At 37.8% G+C, this 10,112-nt stretch overlaps 1 protein-coding gene across 1 annotated transcript; it reads right to left on the bottom strand.

Annotated features, from left to right (window-relative positions):
• Positions 1-3,056: 3,056 nt before the first annotated feature.
• LOC104274621 (thioredoxin-related transmembrane protein 4-like) lies at positions 3,057-9,925 on the bottom strand (the record flags this gene model as incomplete). Its single annotated transcript, XM_009870310.1, has 5 exons — positions 3,057-3,340; positions 4,634-4,697; positions 6,951-7,052; positions 8,809-8,854; positions 9,797-9,925. Coding segments are annotated over 5 exons (625 nt in total), but the record flags the coding sequence as incomplete, so codon positions are not given.
• Between the last annotated feature and the right edge of the window lie 187 nt (positions 9,926-10,112).

Raw genomic sequence — 10,112 nt, 5'->3', positions numbered from 1 at the left:
TCCCTACAAATATGACTCAGTTGGAGACACCAGCAGGTCCACAGCACTTGTTTTTCTCAAGTCTTAATCACAATTTAGTTGATCTTTGTAACAAGATACTCGAATACATGTCAAATACAGTCAAATCCAAGTTAATATCCCTTACTTTATCAATGAAAACCCAGGAGTAATGACATACTATGTCCAAGAAGCCTCAGAAGCCTAGATTCACAAGATAAATCCATGAAGAGACGAGCTGCTGTCACTTGCTGCCTGCTTACTTCATTCCTTTTGAGCGATCTTAGGTCTGTTATGATGGAAAATACCTAGTATCTTCATTTTAAATAATCCAAACTCAGTGACATAAAACCAGAGGAAATGTAAGCTTCAGAGAATCACCACACAAAGGCGCTTCTGATCTTTCTCACAGCATCTCATAAACCATGTCTCTTGTAAGACAAAGTGTCATTTGTGGTTTGCATTTTTGCTTGTAATGAAATCCAACTCTTAGGAGAATATCTTTTTTGTCTAAACATTCAAAAAGCCCAAATACCTCATCTTAAGCGCTGAAAAGAGGTACAGTTGACTTATTAATACTTCATATTCCAAAAGGCATCCAACCAAGCCTCCGTGAGGTATAAAGATATTCTGCATCTTTTATAGTTAAAATCTCTTTAAAATAGCTGAGGAGGATATTAGATGACTGGCTCCAAGATATTACAGAATTGAAAAGAAACTGAATCAAAATGTAATATTGATATGCTCCCTCCTACACACCAAGTATCACAAGACCTTACACAGTATAAAACATCCTCTTTGGAACACAACCAAAGTCATCGTTACCCTTCCTCTCTGCTGGATCCAGTCCCACATATTTTTGAATGTCTCGTAGTTTTGGATCCATGACTGAGAGAGTACATCTACTCTTATACAAGCTCGTGTAACTGAATATACATGCTGACTCCTGCTTGTCTCATGAAATAACGTTAAAGTCTTGTTTTTTCTTCTAGACTTTCATGAGCTCCTGATGCACAGAGAATGAGAGAAGCAAATTATCATAGAAACAACCAGTCTGTACTTTGAGCTTTTAGGTGCACAGTTCTTCACTCCAGGCTGCAGTCACCACAAAGGTTTCTTAGTTTTTACAAATAAAAGCAAGAAAAAAAGAAGCTGCTGCTATGTACTTTCACTACTACCGAGTTCTGCTGTGTGCAAGTTTCTACAATTGCCCAGTTATGTGGGACGATGCCCAAATAATACATGACAAACTGTGCTCGTTATAGTGCAATGTATATTATCAACTGTCTGCTTTCACATATGTGAAAGCATATTTACATGTGTCCACTGTATGAAATTCCAGCTCCAGATTGAGAACATTCCTTAAGAAAATTCATATTCAATATATGCAGTGTAATTTTGTTCTTTACACAGCCATAAGACAAATGCAAAGCTTCTACCATATAAGTCCAAGACACGATATGCAACAGGACACAGACAAAAGTTAAGCTTTCTTAATAAACATGCTCTTTATGAGCATTTCAAAAAGAAAAACAAAAAAAAACCCCTAACTTTAAACACAAATTGGCCCTATTAGTCTCAGTCTCAAAGGAAACCAGCATTTTGCACTTGCAACTTGTCTCTTCTAATGAGAGATGATTTCATCCCCAATTACTCTTGAAGAACAAGATGAAATTCATGCACGTTAGCAAGGTCTATGCAATATATATATGTATATATATATATATATATATAAAACCCCAAACAAACAAGATTAAAATACATCTTACACATATGATCACACACCAACATAACAGGAACATAGAGGATCTCACTGCAGGTGTTCCTCACTGAAAAAAAAGCCGTATATATTAACCATGTCAAAGGAGGGAAATACTGCTATCTTTAATGACTCAAGTCTTTTAACTACCCCTAATGCTCTCTATCTGTCAAGTCATTTTCACTTTACACAGTTCCATAGACACGTTTATCTTGATATAAGTAGCAATACCAAAAGCTTCTCCCCACTACTCACTCACACCCCTCTCTTTTCCTAACATGCTGATTCCTGTGTCAAAAAGTAGAAAAGGTGATCAAAGGTAAAACCTGAAGTTCTGCTTCAGTTACTATCATTAAAGAAGCTTGAGCTCTGCCAAAAGTATTCCAGGTTGGAAATGGCAGCACAGCACTGCGTATGACAAGCTTGTATTGGCAAGAAATATACAATTTACTGACTGCAAAGTGAATATTTCTCACTAAGATCTCCTGAAGGGGAAAAAAAAAAAATAAAATGTCATGCTTTGACAAAACAACCACCCTGACCAGAATAATTTTCTTTAAACCTTTTAAAAGTTCAAACATATTTTAAGCATTTAGTTGTCGTTCTTTCTCGGCCTCAGGTTTTCAATTACTCAAACTCCTTGGGTTGAAAACCTGAGCTGACGAGCTCGAGATGTGCAGCTTGCCTCTGAATTACCAAAACTGAACAACTTGGGGACATACTGTACAGTAAACTTCCAAAGTAAATATTAACGAAAGAGAAAGGTGCTTCAGTTGAAAGCGATAAAAATAAACCCATCGTGCACAACATTGTTAGGAGAAGACTAAAAAGGTGCCTTCTTTCACTACTGTATCACTTTGCTGCTGCTGCTGCTCTGGCATTTGGAAACAACGAACATTCAGACAGAAAAGTCAAAGTCCTGCCAAGCTACTGTAAAGAGTTTAAAAAAAAGAAAAAAAAAGATTTTGCTTAGGTCAATATTTAAAGGAGCAGAAGCATCAATGCCCATCTTACTGCCAGTGAACTGAGACCGATACACCCTTTCTCTCTTAGAAGACTTTGAACAGGTAAGATACACTTATTTTGATTGTCATGGCTAAAGTTACACAACACACAGCATATGTGCTTATAAAACAGTAAGTAAGCAAGTATTAGCTTAAAAAGAAAAAAAAATAAGCGCCTGCTGACAGAGCAGAGGTTTTGCGTAAACACAAATGACAAATCAAGTGTAAGCTTCAGCATCAGACCCAGAGCCTGATACTTCTTTGGTCCAAGTGTACGAAATCCACCACAGAAAAAGCTATAGTCCGTTATCAGCCACCTGACTTTTACGCTGTCTTACTGAGCTTTCAGTCTCTGAATCAGCTAAAGGTTGTTCACTTAAGTTTTCCAATTCTTCTTCCCCTGATTCTTTTCCAAGTGCTAAATCCTCCTCTGAATCATCAGCACTTGAATTTGCTGCACCTTCTCCATCCGAGAGATCTTTTACGTCTGCAGTCTCTTCTGCATTATCTGCAAAAAGCTCTGTGGCCTCCTCTGGTTCTTCTAATGCCGCGTTCTCCACATTATCCTTCACAATTGCTTCTTCTAAACAAAGGAAGAGTTACAAATACTGAAATTAGACTGAATCGCAGAACAATGCCTTTTAATGTTACATCACCATGTCTGTATCCTGAAATAGTTGTGAACGTTATCATTGAAAAGTTGTACAGGAGTAGATTTCCCTTATTCTTCAATTATTTCATACAAACCACCAGTAGTATGCCTCCTCCACTTTCATTTGCTTTTCCTGCACAACAGGTAGAGAGAGCTTTTGTTTTGTTCCAGTAAGTTACGAACCACAGACAGATTAATTTTACTTGATTCCTTGAAGAGGGAAACTTATCAGGCAAATCAGTGGGAAAGATACCGGTGAGCTCTGTCCTAACAGCTGCTGTCAGGCCAGTCAGCCAGCGAGGCAGCACACTGCACGAGCACACACACGTAGGTGCGGTTTTCTTTTCATACTGAGGAACATCTGAGATTTTGAGGATGTGATTTGACACATTCATGAATTTAGACTTGGCTCGAGTCTTATCTGCAAGCATCGCAGATGCGTTTTCATCTTCGAGAGCAAACCAATACATACAAATACACACAATTTAAAAAGTTAATTTTCAGTTAAAAGTTTTGACTCCTCTTAAAAGCGCAAACGTACCAAAAAGTGTTCTGGAGCTTAACACGCATCTAGAGCTGACAAGAGACTTCATTTTGTGTGCAAGTTTTTGCCCCCCATGTTCACAGGGAGCAGAACACTATTCGGAAACCCTCGCACTAAGGATCAGAAAGATGTTTTCTTCTTCTCTTTCAAGGAGATGCAACACCTTTCCCGTCCCCACACCTGCAGTCTCTAGATTCATTCCCTCTATCTCCTCCTTTCTCCAACCACAAGTTTCGCAGAAAATTTTATAAGCTCAGGATGTTGCATCTCCTAATGCAATATACAGAGAGTGCATTTGGATGTGGAAGTGTCCTGCCAAAGCAAATTCATATTTAAACAAAAGGTCTACTGAACACGCACCTCCACAAAACACACAAATCCCAGTATCTTTTTGCAAGACGTCCTCATTTTGAACGCATTTAGCCTCTTCACAGCTGTGGAAACTAGAACAAGTGACTGTTTGGAGGTTTTGGTGGTTTTTTTTGCCTTGCTTTGCTATCCTGCAGGTGGATGCTTTGATACAGATATTTTAGAGCCTGACAAATCAATCTTTATCAGTGTGACTAAATGAATACCTGGATTACAGATTCACATCTAAGTCCTTGACAGTGTATTGCCCTCCCTCCTACAAGTTTACATTTCAACCTACAGCATCTCACCCAGAGAAGTGTTCCTACCAGATGTATCAGCTCTGTATCTTGACTTGGATGGGCAAAGGCAGTCTGAAATCAAAACCAGTACCTGCATAAAGCAAAAAAAAGGCATTTATTAGGAAACCATCCCAGCAGCTCCTGCGTCGTTAATTATTTTTCTACTCATCCTTTTCTGACATACAATAAAATTTAGAAATTTGTATTATCTTGCACAGAGACAAGAGCTAAATAAAAACACAGAAAAGTGTGTTCTCGAACAAACATTTTCTGCTTTCCAGTACAAATTTTCTGCCTCCTACTTCCCTAAATTTATTCAGTATTGCATCTACTTGCACCTTAAGAAGAGGGGCCCAGATCCCAGTTAAGGATTTTTTTATTTCTTTAAAACTTATGAAAAAAATCTTGAAGATTTTATGTATTTTGGGATGCTATTTCATTCCTACCCCTGGCTCCCCAGTACATGACATGTACTTCTACCTTTTATGCTCGTCCTTATTTAAAGCAGCCTAGTGCAGAACACATTCAAAACGCAAGGAAGTGATTCGTGCCTCATTGTCACATGCTAAGAATAATGCAAAGGAAAGAAAAAGAGACAGATGATACCATGTCAAAGAACTATATTTCAACCATTGAAAAGCTTTTTAGAAAAAGCTGAGAGATGAACTTTACATTTTTTCAGCTTTTTCAATTTTGGAGGGGATTTTTAGCAAAGGAGAAAGAAGAAATTTATTTTTTTTTTAAATCATCATATTCATTTGCCCCAGTTACACTAACTCCGTTTGCACCCATTTGGTGATGGATATCTACCATCTAGGAGACAGCAGCTGTTTACATTGTATAATGAAAAACATGTGCTCATATATGCCAATTCCATACACATATCTATAAAAATGTGGTTTCGCCTAAATATGCACACACTGCTTCTTTGAAATCACTTCCTTGTACTAGTAAGAAACACACCCACACGATTTTTCTTTATTTCACTAACACTAGTATTTGGGCTGAAGGGCAGAGATCCAAGTGTTAGAAACAACCTTCACACTTCCTACAGGGAACAAGGATTTAGCAGGGAGTTAAGCCAATTATCAGCATAATGCTTTTAAACTGTCTTGGCAGTTGCAGGACACACTTGTGGACCAAGTAACTAGTCTGAAAGAAGTTCTGTTCCCATCCGTATCTCCTTTTATAGCTCAGTTTCTCATTTCATATCTGTATTTGAGAGGTCACAGAGCCACATAGTTCATATATTCTGAGAGAAGATAATTCTGGCTCCACAGGTAAAGCTACTTTGAACCGTTTCCACTGACAAAACAACACAGGGCTCAGGACATGGTACTTAATGTTCACATATATAACTAAGGGGTCTGCCTGAATAACTTCCCTGATGTTTTGGAAATTGATATATGAACACATCAGGTCTAGTTAGTAACAAGAGCAGGCAAATTTTTCAATTACTAATGAGAACTCAACCCAAAAGATCACAGGGGAGAAAGAAGAGAAGTTAGATTTTACCAAATCCAAGCTACGCCTCGGAATAAAGTGAATCAGTTATACCCCCAAATCTTCAAAGCTTTAAAACCCCCCACATATTTTCATCCTTTACTTTTGAGTAACAGTGCAGCAGTATACTTAAGTTGCTAACTCCCACAAATACAATCCCACTCTAGCTAATAAAAATCTCTCCACAACGCCCATGTTTTTAGAAAGTTAGAGTCTTTCCACAATTCTGACTCCACGCATTCGATCCTCAAGTACAAAAGTCTTAGCTACAAAAGGCCAATATAAAAATCACTCATTTAATGGTTGGACTAAACAAATCTAAATTGAGGCATGTATTTCACAAAAAGGTTAATTTATTCGAGTGAACTAGGCTTAACCTTTACCAGCAGTAGGCAGTAACACCAGGGAGTGGATCTGCAGTACTGAATACTTAAGAATTCGAATGGAAGATGACAGACTACCCCCACTGAGAGGGACCCAAGGGGATCCTACAGTCCAGGAGCCTGGTCAATTCAGGGCTGACCAAGTTAAAGGATGTTATCAAGGCCATTGTCCAAATGCCTCTAAACAGGCTTGGGGCATCGACCGTCTCTCTAGGAAGCCTGTTCCAGTGTTTGATCACCCTCTTGGTAAGGAAATCCCCAGTCTAAAGCTCCTCTGGCTCAGCTTTGAATCAGTTCCCACACATCCTATCACTTGATACCTGGGGGAAGAGATAGCTCATCAAAATAAGACACTTCAGTGTATCTTATCAGTGAAGTTTATTCCTTTTTCCATAAGTTAAGGCAAAGCAAAAAAGTTCTAGGTAAGTGAGAAAAAAAGAAGTATTGTGCTTTCTTACCAAGCCCAGGAACAGGCCAATCAATAAGGTTGCCAAGATGAAGATTGCGTAAGAAATCCAAACATGAATTCCAAGAGTGCCAGTGAGGTAGCTGTGAATTTGCTGGAAATGAGAAGATCATACTCAATAGCTTTATAACTAACACCACTTATGAATTACACTGCCATCACATTACATAATTTGATGACTAATTAAGACCTTTCATTCCCTAGTATTTATATTAAAGTCTTCTCTCTCAAGCCCTAGTCATCCTTAAACAACATACTACAATTTTTGATATAATTTAAACTTGTTTTTCTTTTCGAAGTTGTTCACATTAAAAGATTTCTTAAGCAAAGGATGCACAATTCTTTCTTCCTAAGGTACCTGGCTGTAGAGATGCCATATGTAAATTAAACCAGTTCTTATTCAAGCTCTTTAGTTCTTACAGCCACTCATTCTAAGCAGACACCAAATACGTGATTTCGCTTATGAATTTAAAGAGAATAATCCAAACATAATATTAAGATTTCTTTGAAACTGAAGTCCATTAACTCAAACCCACAGATTGAATTGACTGAACCAAGCACCACCAAGGCAGATAGTCTGTCAGGAAGTAAATTACGACATTAGATCTCTTCTAAGGGTATATCCATTAGAAAACAAACCACAATCAGCTTTTACCCAAAAGTTTAAATATTGAAATTTCAGGTTTTGGTTTTTCTGTAAATGTCAGAACAGCTTCCGGCATCTTTTAAAGCATATGCAAGGACAGCACAGCAAGAAGAGTGAGGAAACGTACAGCTGAAATATTCATCAAAGCAGAAAGCAAATGAGAGAAGGCTTCTTCCCAGAGTATTTAATCTTTCAGGAAGTAAACTAGACAGACACAACATTATTACACAGCAACCGTGGAAGAGAATTGCCAGGGGGCTATAAAAACTTAATACTATCCAGTGAAAGAAAGAATCAAAAGACAGCTCACACAGGAAACCTAAGAACTACAGTTTTATTTGAAGCTGGGTTAATTAGATGCTTACTGGAAGTGATACAAATTCTATTCAAACTCTCTACTGCACTTATTTTTTGTAGCAAGTTACAATACGAAGACCTTTTGCTACCATCCAACACAGTCTCATAATCTTGGATACACTTGAAGATTGTAAGAGTATGTTTTCTGACCGAAATTGGAAACGCCTGAAAATTCTCAATATTTGTACGCTACAAGAAAACCTTTGATAGCTCCCAAGTGAAAGCGTCCTGAAATATTTTTAAGTCAAAGCATACTTCACTTTACACCAAGCATTTCTCCTTTACTTCTGATAATTACTCTACTGACCAAATTTGTTGTGTTCCTATGCAAATGGTGTTGACACTTTGAAATCCAGATGCAGAAATTCTTACTAAAAAATAAAACCATTACCCTTCCTCCTCCTATACAGTGGACTAAACGGAAACAAACTGCAGAAGAGCAAGATTTACAACTCTAAAAATGAACTTGGGCATAATCTCTAGCAAAAATATTAAGTAAAGGAACCTGGTAGATACTAAATATATTTCTGATGTTTACAACCATATTTGCAGGAGCTCTCAAATAATAATTTATCATGTTAGTGCATTTTGATAGAACATTTTAACTGTACCAAGACAATAAGGACAGTATTTTCAGTACTGATGATAATCTTTACAACCAAAGTGCCATTTTAGTGCTACAAAATTTATAGTGCAAAGATACTATACACCCAACATACAGTAAAAGTAAGGAAAAATTTAACTCTGGTAACAGGATAATAAAAATATTCAGTTAGGTTTTTACTTCTAAACAGATTATTATTCTAAGCATAAAGAGGGGCTATGGAAAACAATACCAGCTACTTACTCGGATCCATCCAGAGAGGTGGAAGAGCCCTGCCATGCCATGCATCCTAGAAAACAAAGAAACGGAAGGAACAGGTTCTAAGACAGACAGGAGCTGAGATACAAAGCAAATCGCACAGAGACCAGAAACAGATGCTACAGACTTGTAACGCCATTCCGGCCCTAGTAATTTTCAGAAGGAGGCTCCTGCAAACAAATCCATTTTCTCTATATTATGTTCACGAAAGGAAGCTCAATGCAAAGGCTGAAGCACTGACTTGAAAAATGGCATTTGAGCATAATCAACAACTAGCAAGTACTTAACCCTGTACAGCCGTAACCACCTCTTGCCCAACACACAACCCTGTACCTTCTCTCCCCATTACTAACGAGCCTACAGTTCTTCCTCATTCTCAGATGAAAAATGAGGACACCCACTGGATCTATGACATGCATTTACACAGAATAGCTTTGGCTGGATTGAAATACGGGCCATTCACATCTTTGGTTCATCCTTCCTATCCTGCGATTGCAGAGCAAGTCCAATACTCTTTATACAAATTCTGGTATGCTGTGTAAGCGCTACACTGTTTCCTACTCCAAAGGAGGATGCAGGACTTCCTTATAAAAAAATAAACAAGAAATCCTTAAAGCTAAAGGCTGCCTGTCCCAAGTAGCCACAAGCCAAGAAGTAATAATCTGCCTAAACATCAATTTGATTCCAGTACTCAGCAGAACTGACACTTACGTAACGCTTAGTAGCTGTACTTTTTTGGTTTTTATATTTTCAAAGACGACAGAAATAAGCCTTAGCAGGCATGAACAAAAAGCAAATGCAGAAAATAGACTGCTTTTAAAAGGTGAGAAACTGGAAAGCTGGCTGACAAGACAGATTGCTTCTGCAAAACCTACACGTCTAGAGAATAGAGGCCTTTGTATTTAAGCTGTCAACATAGCACTCTTAATGACTAATGAGCTATATAACATGCTTCTTGTTAATAAAGTGTTACATTATAGAAGATGGAGACTTCCATCCTGCTACAGGCTCCACAGCTTCCCATTTTCTCTCTAAAACATAACCTTGAAGATCTTCCAATGTGCGTGAGCCTCGGTATCTGCGAAATACTCCATCATTTGCACTAAAAAAAAAGGCAGAAATAGCATTAATATCCCTGAAGCTGTATCCATGGTAAAAAAACAACAACCAAAAATCCCATCTATATTATAGATTAAATACAGTTCAGAAAGTTGAACATCTAAGCCTTTTCATTGTAATCTATGATGGAAGGCCTCAGATTTTGAACAGCATAGAATCATAGAAAGTTC

This window comes from Apaloderma vittatum, unplaced genomic scaffold, assembly GCF_000703405.1.
Source record: "Apaloderma vittatum isolate BGI_N311 unplaced genomic scaffold, ASM70340v1 scaffold5715, whole genome shotgun sequence".
Lineage (NCBI taxonomy): Eukaryota > Metazoa > Chordata > Aves > Trogoniformes > Trogonidae > Apaloderma > Apaloderma vittatum.
This window is presented reverse-complemented; position numbering and strand designations above follow the sequence as displayed.